The sequence below is a fragment of the Anolis sagrei genome, chromosome 2 (genome assembly GCF_037176765.1).
Source record: "Anolis sagrei isolate rAnoSag1 chromosome 2, rAnoSag1.mat, whole genome shotgun sequence".
Taxonomy (NCBI): Eukaryota; Metazoa; Chordata; class Lepidosauria; order Squamata; family Dactyloidae; genus Anolis; species Anolis sagrei.
This window is the reverse complement of record NC_090022.1, coordinates 225,339,582-225,356,784: the sequence shown is the minus strand read 5'-3', so window position 1 is coordinate 225,356,784 and position 17,203 is coordinate 225,339,582. Positions and strand designations below refer to the sequence as shown.

Below are 17,203 nucleotides of genomic sequence, written 5' to 3'. Positions count from 1 at the left end.
CGGCAGTTAACAAATAATTGCATTCTTTTGATCCTTCACTGTCAAACCATGCATAAACATTTCTTTCTTGAAGGCATCCTCTTAGATCATTGTAGCGAAATAGGGCTTCTAAACCATTCAAGAGCAAATTGTGTTTCAAGCTGACAACAAACAAGGAATACAAGGCTCATAAAGTTACAAGCACTATTTAAATGATATCTGAATTATTGCTTAGTCCTAAGATGTTTTTAAAGGATCAGTCCAAAACTGTGTTGTAGAAACCCATTGAATATTTTCAAAATTATGCTGCTATGACCACATAGATATGAAGTGTTTTATGTATTGTTACTGTGAAATATGACTAATTAACCAGTATGAATTCCTATGAGGCAGAGATGCAAACGTTGTAATTTTTTCTGGAATAGCATCCCACAGAAAAAGGAACACAGTTCAAATATATGAATCTGAGTTATCCTTAAGACAGCATTTGTCGTTCCACCCCCCCCCCTTTTCCCTCCTGTTTTTATTCTATTTTTTTCAAAAGCAAATTGTGTTGTAGAACCCCCAAAATAGTTTTTCGGTGTCTAAATTCCACCTCTGCCGTCTTATCTCCTAGCATTCAGCTCCAATAGCCTCCTTACAATTTTAGCACTTTTAAATCCCAACTTGACCCACTTATGGTGGCTGAAAATGCTGTTGCTAAGATCATTTCATTGGTTGGTGCAGTCAATTTAGTTGTGGCACCACCTTATGATCTGACTCCCCCTTCTCATGTGCACTGCTTTCCCATGTTAAGCCTCATAATTGTGTGTCTTGAACCTATGTTTTGTATTTGATATACTGCTAGGCAATGCACTCTAGCCTGCTTTAACAGCCTATTAAAATTAAATCACCTCTTAATTTATTTCATACAATATAAGCTATCAGTATTAAGGTTTTTAAATATAAATTTATGCTTTTTCTACTCCTAATGTAAATTCATGAAAGTCAAATATATTATTCCATTCATATTAATTGAAATGAATATAAGAGTATCATATTGCGTTCTGGGGTACATTTACACTGTAATTTAATGCAGTTTGACTTCACTTTAACTGCCATGGTTCAATGCTATGAAATTGTTGTAGTTTGATGAGCCAACAGTGTTGTTTGACAGGAAAGGCTAAATGCATTGTAAAACTTCAGTTCTCATGATTAGCTGAATCATGGCAGTTGAAGTGGTACCAGACTGCATTAGATCTACATTGTAGACCAGTGGTTCTCAACCTGTGGGTCCCCAGATGTTTTGGCATTCAGTTCCCAGAAATCCTAACAGCTGATAAACTGGCTGGGATTTCTGGGAGTTATAGCCCAAAACACTTGGGGACCCACAGGTTGAGAACCACTGGTGTAAACAAACCCTATGTCCAACTGATCACTTCTGTCTAGCTAAGCATACAATTCCATTAAGTGGAAAATTAATATTAACTGAACTATTCATATTACTCTTTATTTAATGATGACATTGTAACAAGATAAAGATGTGTTTAAATACTTCTATTTATACTTTAAAAAAAACCATAAATGAAATGGGCAAAAAAGATATCTGTGAAAGATTTGTACTGTATTACCATTGAACCTAAATATTTTTGAACCTGTAATATTGACATTGTCATCCTAGCTTCCAGAGGGATAAATCGGGTTTTGGCCATCTCATGACAGAAGGTGGGTTGCATTTGTACCAAATTTTGGGAAAGTAAAAAAATACCTGAAATGGACAAATCACAAGGTATTTTTTGTGCTTTTAAAAAATGAGGTTTTGTGGGGGATCGCTGGACCTCATTGAATAATGTTGTTAAGCCATCTCCATTGATGCCAGGCTTTTTAAGTGGTAGATGGCATCCCATCTATGTTGAGCAGTGGTTCCCAACCTTTGATCCTCATGTTGTTTTGAACTTTGACTTCCAAAGATCCCAGCCAGCTCACCAGCTATTGGGAACTGTAGGGGTTGAAGTACAAAATACCCGGAGGACCAAAGATTGGGAACTACTGATATACAGTCTTCTTTGGAGAGGCATTCTTGCATATATCTATTTATCATAACGTAATGATCTGTTTAATTTCCAAGGTGTTTCAGCAACTATTTTAGTGCTTTTAAATCTTTGCATTGTTTTATCTGTCCTCTTCATGAGCTTCCCCTCTATTCCCTTTTACAAGTTATTTCTCAAGATGTTGTAAAACACTGGGAACAGAAAAATCCCACAGGACTTTCCACTTTTTTTCAGTGTTCTGAGGAACCTTCAACGCACAATCTTGGGGCTTGGTGCAGCAACTATATACACATCCACCTATCTGCTGTATCACCTAACTCACACTGCACCAGTTTGTGAAAATAACAGGGGCAGGAGGCTTGTTTAAATACTCACTATGACAAAACTACATTTCATCTCAAGCAGTCCCTCGATCTGCCAAGCTTGAAGCTGCCAGAAAGGACAGATACAATTAATGTGCCATGACTTGGAAACTATTTTACAATATTCCTCTCCAAATCTTCATTTTTCCCTTAGCAAAGATGATCGATTATGTAACTGATATGGTTACATGCCTTGTTCCCCTGCTAAAAATAACAACAGGCCTTCTTGGTTAATGCTGATATTGTTTGATGCTAAATGGAATATATGTCTTAAAGGGCTTTTTATAATCAAGTCAGTTCTTCATAAGCACCAGCTTCAGTGTGTAGATAATAGTTGGAGGAATCAAGTTAAACACCCCTGTGGTTTAAATGTTCTTTGCCTCCTCTGAAGCAACAGGAATAGAAGTGGACACAGCTGGAGGTGGGATGCATTGCACAATTTATATTCTGTTGGATCAATTTCCAAATAGTTTGATCTCATGCTATTCTGGGTAGCATCTGTTAGAAAGAACCATCAAATTCAAGTAAATGGCATGGTTCTTTTCCATTCAAGGAGACTTCCAAGGATAGGTGGGAAAAAAAACAGCATCAATTGCTTAGGCCACAAAATTCTTCTTGTGCTGGCTGGACTGCTGACCTGAAAGTCGGTGGTTCAAATCCACGAGATGGGGTGAGCTCCCATCTGTCAGCCCCAGCTTACCATGCAGGAGAGAAGCATCCCACAGGATGGTAACACATCCGGGTGTATCCTGGGCAACATCTCTGCAGATGGCCCATTCTCTCACACCAGAAGCAACTTGCAGTTTCTCTAGTCGCTTTTGACACGATAAAAAAAACTTGCCCCTTTGGGCTCCAAGAACCCAAAATGTGCAATATGACAATGGAGACTGACCTCCCCACCCCCACCCCACCCCAGTAGTTAAAGGACTACCCAGGGGTCAGTCCTCACAGGCCCAATAACCCATAAGACCTGGACCATTCTGGAATTTAATTAATTTGGAACAGAACAGGGTTTACCTGCTTTGTCCCAAATTAATTTACTTTTACCGCGGGCATCATTTGGATGCCTCCGGTAAAAGCCCGACAAGCCCTGCATTTTGGGGACTGTTTGGAAGCACCCTTACTTGCCGAGATATCATGGAATTAGTTCAACACCTGAATTAGATGTTTCTTGGATTGGATGACATTAAGAGCATATTTCTAGAGCTACTTCTTATGTCTAAAATAATTACTCAACATTATCTGATAATTAGGAGCAAAAGCAAACAGGTGAAAAACCAACAATCTCTTTTGTACAAATATAAGACAAGATTGCACAAAACCCCCAAAATAATCTTTTTAAAAGTCAGACAGAAGTGGGAAATATTATGACATAATAGGAACAAAAGAAAAACAGATAAAAAAAGAAAGAAGTAAAAAGTGGAGGGTGGATAAAAATTAGTAGAAAATTACCTGTTACAGTCAGGTGGCTTAGCAATATTCAGAATAATGCAGTGATTTGGTGGGGGAAGAAATCAGAGTTATCTCTCTTCAGATATAAAAAGAATTAGAAGGTATCTTCTGTAGCACCAAAGTATGACCATACATGCTACATGGCAGATATCAGTATGTTTAAAAATCGAGTTTTCAGGCTAAGGAGTCCTGAGATTTGTAATTTGGTGAGACACCAGCACTTTTAAAACTCTCATGATTCCATAGCATTGAGCCATGGCAGTTAAAGTAGTGCTACTCATATCAGTGCTGAATTCTATACAAATCAGGCTGGATCTACATTATGACTTTTTAAAGGCAGTTTTTCAAGCTGACTTAGGCCAGTAAAATATTACGGAGGCCCCATCTACACAGCCATATAATCCAGTTTCTGAATCCAAATTATCTGCTTTGGATTATATGGCAGTACAGACTCATATACTGCCAGAGGCTCCAGTGGTGCAGTGGGCTGAACTGCTAAGCTGCAGAGCTTGCTGACCAGATGGTAAGTGGTTCGAATCCGCGGGATGAAATGAGCTCCCTTTGTTAGCCCCAGCTTCTGCCAACCTAGCAGTTTGAAAACATTCAAATTTGAGTAGATCAAAAAGTGCCACATCGGCAGGAAGGTAATGGCGCTCCATATAGTCATGCTGGCCACGTGATCTAGGAGGCATCTACGGACAACACCAGCTCTTTGGTTTAGAAATAGAGATGAACACAACCCCCCAGAGTCGGACTCGACTAGACTTAATGTCTTTAACATAGACTCATATAATCCAGTTCAAAGCAGTTCAAAGTCCATTGGATTCAGTAAGATTTACATCTAACTTCATTCTATTAGTGACTTACTTTTTGGCCTTAAGACAAGCCATCTACTGTCAGTCTTCAGCTTATTGTAAGACAGAAATAACCATAATGATTAATTGTGCTTTCAGTTATTCAGCTGTGGTGTGAAACTATCAGTCAATATTTACATACCATTTGGTGCTTTGTGTTATGGGTAACCTATTAAAATGTGCCACCAGACAGCTCTTTGGCTGCTGCTGAGCCTGAAAGCAAAACCATATTTAAAATGTCTATACTAAAAATAAATGCCAGCATGTACAGAATGAGACAGTTTCTACACAGACTATTTTCATTATGATTTGTTAATTAAGATGCAATATATCCAAGGTGTGTCCATCAGCTGCTGCACAATGTGTCTGCTGAAATTTAACTCTTGGGATTTCAAAGAAAATTAATCAGCTTTGCCAAGTCACTTGCATCTGCTGTGATTACATCACAGCAACCTATCAAAAAGCTGTCAGTAGAAATGCTGGCTCCTTCCTTGAATAATCTGGCAAGAATTGCATGTTTACAACAGCCAACATGTTGTAGTAGTTGGAGTAGGACTTTTGGAGACCAGGCTCAGGACCCCCACTGGGCCATGGAAAACTACTGGGTGATCGTGGGCAAGCCATATTCTTTTAGCCTCAGGGGAAGGCAAAGGTCAAATTCCTTTTAACACATTTTGCCAAGAACATCTTGTGATAGACTCACCTTGGGATTGCGATAAGTCAGAAACAACTTGAAGGCACACCACCACCACAACATTGAAATAATCTGCTTCACCCAGATTTTATTCTAGATTGAGGAATAAAAAGCCTAGAACAAGATTCTCATTTATTTCTATCATTTAATAAAATGCAAATTACTAGTTAATATTGTATTATTTTAAACATGTAAATGTTGAAGCCCCCGGTGGTGCAGTGGGTTAAACCCCTGTGCCGGCAGAACTGAAGACCGACAGATCGCAGGTTCGAATCCGGGGAGAGGCGGATGAGCTCCCTCTATCAGCTCCAGCTCCTCTTGCGGGGACATGAGAGAAGCCTCCCACAAGGATGATAAAAACATCAAATCATCCAGGCGTCCCCTGGGCAACGTCCTTGCAGGCGGCCAATTCTCTCACACCACGAGTCACTCCTGACACGACAAAAAAACAAACAAAAAACAAACCATGTAAATCCTCTCTTCTCAGTCAAAGGACTGCAGCATTTTTAAGGACAGAGGCTTGGTGGAAGCTCATTGCATCAATAAATGTGTTGCCTTTTCAGTTGCCTGCTGAAATAAATTGAGTCACACAGGAATGCTAAAAATGGCCTTAAACTGAGACTACTTGTCAGTCTAGCTCTTGCACCCCACCTACACTGACCATTTAATGCAGTTTGAAGCTAGCTTCAAACGGTGGCAGCCAGACAAAAAAAGCACGTGAAAGAAAGCCCTTAATGTAAACCAGTGCTCTTTGGTTTGTGTAATCACTATCTAGGCCTCAAAGTAATTCCAGGATTTCCTGAGTAGTAATCTGCACAGAGAATCCACTTTTTTCATACCTGTTTGAAACTAGATTAAATGGTCAGTGTAGATGGACCATGGCAACATTAATCTGAGAGTTTCAGAATAATTTCCAAACCCTATACTGGCATTGAACCTTCCAGGATTTAAACATGGGATCATTGAAAGCGTCTGTTCTGTTACTGAATGATGAGTGAAGTAGTTTCCCAGGTGCTTTGATGTCAGGTTGCAAAACAGGCTGCTTTGACCGATGTTCTGCTTCAGTGATCAGTTGAAAGCATTATTTTTTTAACTGCCTCAGTACCAATGCACTGATTCTAGAAAACTTGCACATAATAATGCCTCTGCATTGATTTTGGGAAAATATTTTGAGAGTATATTGGAGATTTTTCATAAACTCCCACATGAGAGATGAAAAAGCCAATATGCAAATACTTTGAATAGGAGCAGCTTTGCTTGATAAATATTCATTTTTGCATGGCCTCCTATTGTAAATAATGGTTTTCCCTACTCTCCTTCTTTTTGTAGCCGGAACATCTCCATCATTGTTTCTAACCAAGGACATAGGTGCTTCATTTCCATGTCTTATCCCTTTTGTTGAAGCTCTTCAGCAAACATCTGGATGACACTGCAGAATTTCCTCTCATGCAAATAATTAGTGGGAATTATCATGAGACTATAGTAGATCGATACTTCTCAAATCTGAATTCATGGATAATACTGGACCCAACCAAACTGGCCAGATACGTAGGGATGTGGCAGTTTTCATTCCCAAATTTATTGGGATTGAGGGTGGGATGGGGGGTTTCTATCAAGATTCAAATGACATTTTGACAAATGTGATTTGGGGAGGTGGGGAGGCAGATATTTCTTTTAATTTCTGACTTTTTTGTTTCTAAAAGAAAAAAGATGGCATTGTCTAGATGCTAATGAACATGGCTCACAAATATTGCACAATTCAGAATTATTGTAGGCACATTCCTAGTAGAAATGATAAATTATTCATTATTTATTTATTTATTTATTTTTATCCTGCTTTTCTCCCACAGGTGGAACTCAAGGCAGTGAATAAATATTTAAACAGAAATTTCATAATACAAAGTACAACATATCCCCCCAACCCAAACAAATAAGCAATAAACCAATACATTGCACAAATACATCACATAAACCATATAAAATAAGCGTAATACATAATGTCATTTATCATTATTAAAAATCCCTGGACCTCAGCCCAAGGAGGTTATTCTTAAAACATTGTACTTAAAATCTCAAAGTTCAGGCTTTAAATCTTTGGCCGTGTGAACCTTGCCAGACTGAAATAGACTACTTGTTAAGGGTTATCGGGGAAGACCTGCTTCCATAGAAAGGTTTTAACCTGGGAGCAAAAGGCTAGTAAAACAAGGGGGCTGATCACAACTCTTTGGGGAGGGAGTTCCAGAGTCATGGAGCCACTACCGAAAAGGCCCTCTCTCTCATTCCCACCACATAACTGTACTTGTGACAGTGGTAGGACTGAGAGAAGAGCCTCTCCTGGTGATCTCAGGGTTCATGCAGGCAGATAGGATGAGATGTGGTCCTTTAAGAAGGCTGGACTTGAATCACTTAGGGCTTTATCGGCTAAAACTAGCACCTTGAATTGCATCAGAAAACGAACTGTATCTCAACATAGGCAAAGAGTGGCATAAGAATACCTAGCTTCTTTAGATGAATTTAGAACTCCATGATGAGCTGTATCAAAGAATATAAAGGAAGTTGGAAATGTAGCCTCAAGGTATCTGTCTATAATCTTTGACAATTCTCAGAGAACAAGTTTCAATTCTCAGAGAACAAGTTTCTGGTTTCAAAGAGACCTAGTTAAATATCAGTCCATTGGTTTGAGTTTGATTCCAGGAAAATATGTAGAACCGGTGGTCTGTGACTTTTTAGAAAAGTAAAAGATTTGGAACCAAAACTCTGTAAGGAAAAATTGACAAGCTGCATATCCAGGAGGAGAAGATATTAAAAAGGGCATGGTAAATATTTTCAAATATCTGGAAGGCTGTTATGTGGACCTTGTTTTTTTTTTATAGTTCATCCCAACTGCAAAAAAGTAGATTCCTAGCAAACATTAGATGGTAAGATCTGCTACACAGTGAAGTAGACTGCCTTGTAAAGTGGTGGACTTACAGAGATTGGAAGTCTATGTTTTGGAAATGTTTTCATTGCATTCCTTCATGGTATGGGGTTGGGCTTTGTGGTCCCTTCAATTTCTATGGCTCTATGAAGTTGCTCCTTAGCAGCATAGCATCTAGCTGAATAGTAATGAAGACTTCTATTTCTGTTTTGCTGCTGTTTGTGGATAATTCCCTGAGGCAAATATTACCCTTTTTCTTGATGGCTTACTTATTACTAGCATGCTTGAATCTGAACTGGGATACAGTACCTCCCTCTTTCAAGCTAAGTTCCTGGTTTCAGAAATCAATTATTTTGTGTGTATATATATATCTTTTTCAGCATATAGTTCCATCTCCTCTTTGCAGCCAGATTAGAATTGTAGAGTTTCTAATTATCTTTGTTTTTCTACTCGGTGTTTTCTTTGGGATTCATTGCAGGATTCTTTCATTTCCTTCATTGTCTGAAAAGTCAATGTCTGAGTCGCCTGTTTGGGCTGAAAAATGCGGTATAGAAATAAAGCAAATAAATAAATAAAAGTCATGAAATGGCTTGTGTAAGACAAACCAGGATTTGAATCAAAAATTTAGGGAGAGAGACAGTTGAATGGTCCTTAGAGCTTTAAGCATCTGCTCTCCCCAACTTGAGCTAATTCTCTGACATACCCCAGTTCTCTAAGCAGAAAAAAATTCTGCAACTGTCCAACATTTTTGTTTTCTGAATGTCTTTCTATAGCACACTGTATTTACTCAAGCTTTGTTGTTGTTCGGTTTTTTTTTGCTTGCTTTTGTGCTTCAGATTAGTCCCAGAGGATGAGGGAATGGATATCCCCTTCAATGAGGCTGTGCTAAACTCCAGTGCTGCAGAGATGAGACCTGGTGAGACAACCCTTGTCCTCCTCCCTTTCCTAGGCATTTAATTATTCACTGAGAGGCATGTTTCTGCTTTGACACTATAACACTGTTAGATGAAAGAGGTGTTAACGTTGCTTTATTTAGTTAATTCCATGGTTTTCTTGACAAATGATCATCACTTGCGGCACACCATCCTTTTTCTTCTACAGTCTGGTGTCACCAGGCTACAAATGAACTGAGCTCATGTGATAATTAGCTCTTTCACACTTCCTTGCTAATTTTGTCTACAGCCTGTATCAGGTTGTCTTCCAGAACAAGCTTTTACTGCATACCTAATAGGAACCTGGGGTAGATTTAGATGGCTGCCCAAGATATTAGATACATATGGTTGGAGCTTCATAATGTTAATTGGTAGGCTAAGACATGAAGAAAACACACCAGCATGGTCAGCAAATCCTCTTCAATGCCCCAGGGAGTATTTTGGTTGACCGAACCCACACTGTTTTGATTTAATAAAGTAGCAAATGTGAGTATGCCATACCTTATAGAGTTTTTAAGCTGTTCCACTCCACCATATTTACATCACAGCATCCTTCTTTCCTTCTTCTTTCATCCAATAATACACTCACCTCTTAGTAAGCAGGAAGAGGGAGGTGGAGGGCCTAAGATGTGCAAACAATAAGGAAGAAACTCACATATCATCAATAATGATTGGATTGCAATGTGGGAAGAAACAGAAAAAAGCTGAATGGATGTCTTGCAAGGATCATCAAAAATCAGTCTCTATTCATCAGTCTAATATTGACAACTGCCACCAGCTGAAGTTTCCAAACAGCAGTCATATTACAATCATGGCATTAGATATATAGTATGGCCAGAATCTTTTTAATGTCATAAATATGTGTAAATTTCCTTACACACAAGATTTTGGGCTTTTGGCTGCTTTGCAATGAATGTATTCAATTACTAGTTATATAAATTATACAAATGCAACCATTTAACAGGAATCTAAATTCTTTTGCGAGTTCCAGTTAAGCCTTCCTCTTCACAGAATTTCCAGGATTTTGGTGGGTTGGTGGACTTTTTGGAACAGACTATGAGGAAAGAGAGGTACCCTGGAAGAGAAAAAAGAAGAGAAAAATCCCTTCTTGCAAATGGATACCTGCTTATTCAACAATGGCTATCACCCTTGATACATGAGTAGTTTCTCAAATTATACAAACAGATAAAGTGGCTGATACAACTTGATGGTGTTTGTAATTGTTTTTAATCTATATTTACTCTTATTTAGAACCTCCTAACTCTCTAGATCTTGATGGCTCCAACCCCAGACGGATAAAGCTCACTGCTCCAAATATCAATCTCTCTTTGGACCAGAGTGAAGGCTCTCTCCTTTCAGATGACAACCTGGACACTCCAGATGAAATTGATATCAATGTAGATGATCTTGAAACCCCAGATGAAGCTGATTCTTTTGAATATACTGGACATGGTAATGGATTAATTGTGAAATGTGAAAGAGCACATGTGTGTTTTCAGTATTTTTCCCCCCAGGTAGGCTTGTTCAGTGTTCACTGTTACGGAAGTGAAAGCAGACTCTCAGCATAATGTGTGAATGTGACAGATGACAGTATTTCTATCCAAACAGGAATGGTTATGTTTAAGTTAGATACTCAGGATTGTAATATTTGATTGAAATGAAACTCGAAAGATTCCTCTCCTAATTGAACTGCAGAATCCTTGGGGCAGGAGGGAGGAATCGTCTTGTCAAGTACCATCTTTAAAAGAAGAGTTATTTTCTTGTTCTATATAGAATAGAAGGCACTTAAACAATGGTTCTGGCTGTGATACAGAGACATCATTACTGAAGCATTTTTGATTCAGGTCTATTGTTTAGAAAACATGCCATATAAGCAACAGCTAGAGAACTAAGTGTGTTTAGCCTGGAGAAAAGAAGAGGGGACATGAGAGTCATTAGGTTGCTGTGAGTTTCCAGGCTGTATGGCCACGTTCCAGAAGCATTCTCTCCTGACATTTCACCCACATCTATGACAGGCATCCTCAGAGGAAAACTCAAAGCCACTCAGTGATTCTGGCCATGAAAGCCTTCAACAACACATGATATTCATGTTTAAATATTTTAAATGATGTCATACTGAAAATAGAGCAAGCTTATTTTCTGCTGTTCTAGAGACAAAGACATAAAGCTGTGGATTCGAACTATAGGAAAAGAGATTCCACCTAAATGCATATTCTTTCACAGCGATGGCCCTGATTTTAGTGGCATAAGCTGTTCAAGTAGAAGACACAGAAAAATGGGATTGGGACCCTAGACTTTCTCAGAGTTAGAAATGCCTCTGACAGAATGCGTAGTTTGAAAAGGTGGCAAATTATTAAATTAGTTTTACTGTCAGAAAACAAAATAGGTCCTTGTGAGATTACATACAGAAAAAAGAGATTCTACCCAAACACAAAGGAAAACTGCTGATGGTGAAATCATGTGGAACATGCTGTCTCAAAGTGAGATGGGAGTTCCCATCTTTGGAGGCCTTTAAAGAGAGACTGAATGGCCATCAGTTTGGGTTGCCTTGACTGAATGGGGTTGGGCTGGACAGCTCTTGTGACTTCTTCCATCCCTCTGACTGTGGTTTTTACTGAAAGTTGTGCTAGAGATGCATTCTTATACTGATTTACCTGGCAGTAGGCTAGATTGAAACCAATGGGAGTTATCTCTGAATAGATATGTTTGCCATTACACTGTTGATCAGTGGGAATAACTGAAACTATTTATTGCTAATTGAATTACAACACAGTCTTATACATTTCTACCCAGAAATCCTATTGAGTTGAGTGAGGCTTACTTCACAGTGAGGGGCCATAAGACTTCTTTACTCTGATGGCAATTTCAACTGCTATGTTTTGCAAAACAAATAGCTTCAGGAGTTGACTGATTTATCCCCATTAATTCTTTACATATTTAATTCAAACATTAACTGTAATGAAAAGCATTTTCAGCCATTACCTAGTTCAAACAATTACAGTTGATAGTGTCATAAAACAAGTAAGGCTGTAATAAAATGGTGTGGTGTGGAGGGTCGGCCAGCCATGAACATCTCTGCATCATTCCTTCTCTTGTCAAGTTTTCTCTCACTTTACCTCATAACATCAGTTACCACTAAACATTGTTCACTGAGCTGTTTTAAGTTGCCTTCCTTTCGTCTTTTTTACAAGATTAATTTTTGTATAATTCTGCAAATAGCCTGGTGGTGCCTTCCTCTTGTGTATAGGTTGTATCACTTTGGCCAAATCAGATCTCGGCATCCGAATAAAAAAGTGATTTCTTGCTTTCAAATGCAAAATCAAACTCCATTAATGAAAACAGCACAAGGACACATCACACCCATTCTATCTTTCTGCCTTTTTCAGTTGAATCAGTCCATCAGTTCTTGTTTGTGTCCACAAGGCAACATTTGCAAATGAGGTTTCTAGTGTGAGCAGATGTCCCCATGCTTGCCTTTTGAGAGTTTTGAACTTGGCTTTGCACAAGCTCATAAGGAAATATTTGGTGGATCTGCACATTCCCGTGTATACACTTCTCTAAGCTGGAAGTGTGACTTAATTCTGCTATTGATTACTAAGGCATTGAATTATCTCATATACTTACCAAGATTTATATGACCTCCCATAACTGCAAAATCGATAAGGATATTGACATCGTGCAAGATATAAAACTTGTTTATAATGCAAAATACAACAGATCTACTTGGGGGTGATTGCACTCTTATTTTTTTTCCAGCATGACAATGGAACCCAAATAGAAGCAGAGAATTAGTTTGATATTCCTGTATCCCTTTGTTTTGTGACATTGACCTCTGTGGTCTTGCTTTTTCCTGTTAGGGAACTTACAATAAATGTTTCTATGTCTGAAACAAAGCTGAACACTAAGTGTTTTATTGGATTGTGGCCCACATTTTATATGTTCAGTATTTCTCCAGATTGGGAACAATGTAACCTGAAAGCATATCAGTGCAGGAAAGTATTTACCTTCTCTTTACAACTATATTGTTGGCTGTAACTAGCAAGTGAAAAGTTGTATTGTCGAAGGCTTTCATGGCCGGAATCACTGGGTTGTTATAAGTCTTTGGGGCTGTATGCCATGTTCCAGATGTTTCCACCTGCATCTATGCAGGCATTCTCAGAGGGTGTGAGGTCTGTTGGAAACTAGGAAAATGGGGTTTATATATCTGTGGAATGTCCAGGGTGGGAGAAAAAACTCATGTCTGTTGGAGGTAAGTGGAAATGTTTCAAGTGGCCACCTTGAATAGCATTTAATGGCCTAGCAGTTTTCAAGGTGTGGCTTCTTACTGCCTGGGGGAATCCTTTGGTGAGAGGTGATTAGCTGTCCCTGATTATTTCTTGTCTGGAGTTCCCATGTTTTTGAGTGTTCTTCTTTATGTCCTGTTAAGATTTTAGAGTTTTAAATACTGATAGCCAGATTTTGTTCTTTTTCGTGGTTTCTTCTTTCTGTTTAAATTGTTAACATGCTTGTGGATTTCAATGGCTTCTCTGTGTAGTGGAAGGTGAAAAATTGTTGGTTGTTCAGGGTCTAAAAGTTTTTTTTCATGGAAAGTATCAGTAATATTGATGAAGTAAAGATGACTCAGTGTCATCGTATTAACATTTCTATGTTTGATCATGAAAGCTGACGGGAAGAAAATTGACTCATTTGAGATATAGTTCTGGAGAAGAATTCTGAGGATGCCATGGATTGCTAAAAAGAGCAAATCAGGGCTGAACTTTCCCTAGAAGCCAAGATGAAGTAACCATGAGAAAAGATGACTCACTAGAAAGGCTGAAAATGCTTGATATGATGAAGTGTAGTAGGAAAGGAGAGAGCTTGCATTTCAGATGAAAAGATTTAAAATCAGGAAAGCAATGGCCCTGAGTCTGCAAAACTTGAGAAGATCTGTTAAAGATAAGGCGACTTAGAGGTCTTCCATTCATTGTGTTGCTATACATTGACTTGGAAAGCAGCTAATAACAACAGATTATGGCTTGCATATTTGAAATAGAAATTCCACAAAGCACTATTCAGTTAACGAAGAGTATCTCACTTATGATATTTTGGATAATATTACATAAACTAAGGAGATATAGGAATTACTTCATCAAATTAATAAGAAGATAAGAATTCCCTGATGATGTAGATCAAAGATTTTTCTGCCTCAGCATTCTGTCTATTGACAAATAGCAACAAACAGATACTCCAGAGAGGTATAACCTAGATGCGGAAGAAAGCAGTTGTGACAAAAGCGGGCAGAAGTTTAGATTTTTTAAAAAATCAGCCTACATGCAAAACTGAAACTGACCAATGCATTTCAACTGAAATGACTTTTTTTCTAAGATCTTGTTAAATTTGAAAAATATAGAAGTATGTTGAAGAGGAGCATCAATAATATTAAATGTTAATTTTACATACACACACACACACACATTTTATATGCACATTTATGGAGATCAAAACAAAAAATCTCTTGCGCTCACTCACCCATCCACCTTCCATCATTTTAAAAGCTAAAGTTTCTACCTTTTAACACTAGATAAAACCAGTTTTTAAAGATCTACTGTGGTCCATGTGGAACAGGACACATACAGTATAGAGTTCCCTGCAGCTGGAAAAGGATATGGTGATTTGTTGCAGAATGTTACTGATGTTTTTCTAACATCAGAGACTTCTTAAAGAGGATTGTTTGCATTTGCATGGTCAGGAACTTGCATTCATTTAGCTATCACATAGCATTGGCATTTGTTCAGGTTCATTCATTTTTCCATCAACTGCAATCAGAGCTTGGAAATTCTAAAGATGCACAGAATGGAAAAGTTGGAAAGATTCTCAAATAACATCTAGCCCAGTGGTTTTCAACCTGGGGTCCCCAGATGGTTTTGGCCTACAACTCCCAGAAATCCCAGCTAGTTTACCAGCTGTTAGGATTTCTGGGAGTTGTAGGCCAAAAACATCTGGGGACCCCAGGTTGAGAACCACATTGTTCCTCTTAAAGCTGACATGCTAGCATTAACTTAAAGTAATAGTTGTCTTAATCCTTGCTCAATGTCAAAAATGCTTTGTCATATTATTCACCAATTGTGCATTACGTCAGAGGAGGCATGAGAAGGGTTTTTTGTCCCTTACCATAACCACACAGGCTGGAGATATTTTTGTCTATTTTAAAAATATCTTGAACAAGATTCCTGGGCTACTCAGAGCAGAATAGGACACAGTTGCTTGCTTCCTGTTCCAAATAATCAGCAGAAGAGTCCCACACACAAGATAAAATATAACTGCCAGCCACAGCCCCTAAAATGGCAAAATGATGTGATGAAGATGTTTCCTTCAGAGGTATCCAGCCATAAAGGTCAAGCAGCAAGGTCCTTCACTTGCTAACATATGGCTAGCTGTGCTGGAAGGGCTCAGTACAGCACTCTTAATCTGTCATCCTCCAGATGTTTTGGACTATATGTGTATCCCGATGGATAATGACTATATACTTCCAACTTGTAATTGTATATGCCTTTGAGTCACCTACCAACTTATGGCAACTCCATATATTTGGTAATATTTTCTTAGTCAATAAATACTCAGAGGTGGTTTTGCCAGCTCTTTCCTGTATAGAAATCAATGTTGATGTGTTTTCGGTGAAAAGAATTTGAGATTTTCATTCTCATTCTCACTCCACATTGATCTTATATTGTTTGCCATTTCAACTTTGCAAAACACAGATCTATTTTCATGTTGGGCTATCAGACATTTGTTATTTTCCGATGTACCTTTCTTTCCCTTTGATAGCAGCCCACCCTATTGCAAAAAACAGCTCTGAAGAAAGCCAATTTTGGCATTGTTTGGATGTGTACATGAAGGGGAATGAGTGCCCCTTTCCATGGGGGAAATACTTTCTACAGCAGACATACCTTTTGGGGTTCTGGTCCATATTGGGAAATTACTTTTCAATAAAAACTTAGGTCAGAAACCTACATTGGGAAGCACAGTATTAAAAACAGCCCATCTAGAAAAAGGAGGTCTTGGAAAACCTTCGATGATCCATGTTCTGTTAATATCTTTATTACAACATGAATCCCAATTCTGGGGAGAAACCAGCTATAAATATACAAATAGTAATAAATTTAAAAAATACACCTTAATATGTGCAAGTTTTCTCTTTGCTAAATGGATCTCTTTGCTAGATACAGAAGTCATGGATCATATCAGCCAAAATACTATTGCGCAGTTATGGATGCATAACTAGTTGTGGTGCTATGCAGAAAATCCCAGTAATTGATGGAAGGTCTGTTGTCCTGGTATTCAGAAAGCAGCTGATGTTTCCACCTCTCCTATGAATGATCTCCATTTTGACAAATAGAAATGAAGCCCCTTTCATGCTGGAGATCTCTCATGCCTGTGAATAGGGGATAGGAGGGGATAGGAATGTGGTTCAGCTGCTTCCTGAGCAACATGGAAATGGAGCTGCTTCCTGGTTAGTGGAGATTGGGAGAATTTCATGGGTTTTGCATGTCCCTTAAACTAGGGCTATGTTAGAATAGTGAATACCACACTTACGAAAGTGTAATTCAAGGTAATGCATTCATTACCAAGATCCCAGCCATTATTTTTCTACTGTACAATAAACCACTAGTAAAGATGGTATAATGCTAAAGGATCTATGTAGCAGCAAGTCTCCATTAAAGTTGCATTTGGAACAATCAGGCTTTCCTATTTTTTGGACTAATTCTAGCTAATTTCATTTTAAAATGGAAGTGAAGGGCTCCCATATTTCAGTGATCCCAAAAACAGGTTTTTCTGATATCCTACCTTTTGCTCTAACGTGTTAGCTTACTGATTGTTAGCTAGGTGGGTTCTTATATGAGGAGTCCTTCCAATATGCTATCCCATATCTGCAACATGAAATGACTCCATATATATCCATATGATTCTGCTATATATATTTATGAATATTTATAGTGTTATGTT

General features: G+C 38.4%; 1 protein-coding gene across 8 annotated transcripts in view; it reads left to right on the top strand.

Annotated features, from left to right (window-relative positions):
* PRUNE2 (prune homolog 2 with BCH domain) overlaps positions 1–17,203 on the top strand; it is a 132,117-nt gene that overhangs the window by 91,112 nt on the left and 23,802 nt on the right. For all 8 annotated transcript variants that reach the window (XR_009630629.2, XM_060762175.2, XM_067464435.1 and 5 more), the window contains 2 exons: positions 9,125–9,204; positions 10,472–10,672. Coding sequence is in view for 7 of the 8 variants with exons in the window: in XM_060762175.2 (XP_060618158.2) it covers positions 9,125–9,204; positions 10,472–10,672 (281 nt within the window). In the remaining variant the exon portion in view is untranslated. The remainder of the gene's footprint in view (positions 1–9,124; positions 9,205–10,471; positions 10,673–17,203) is intronic.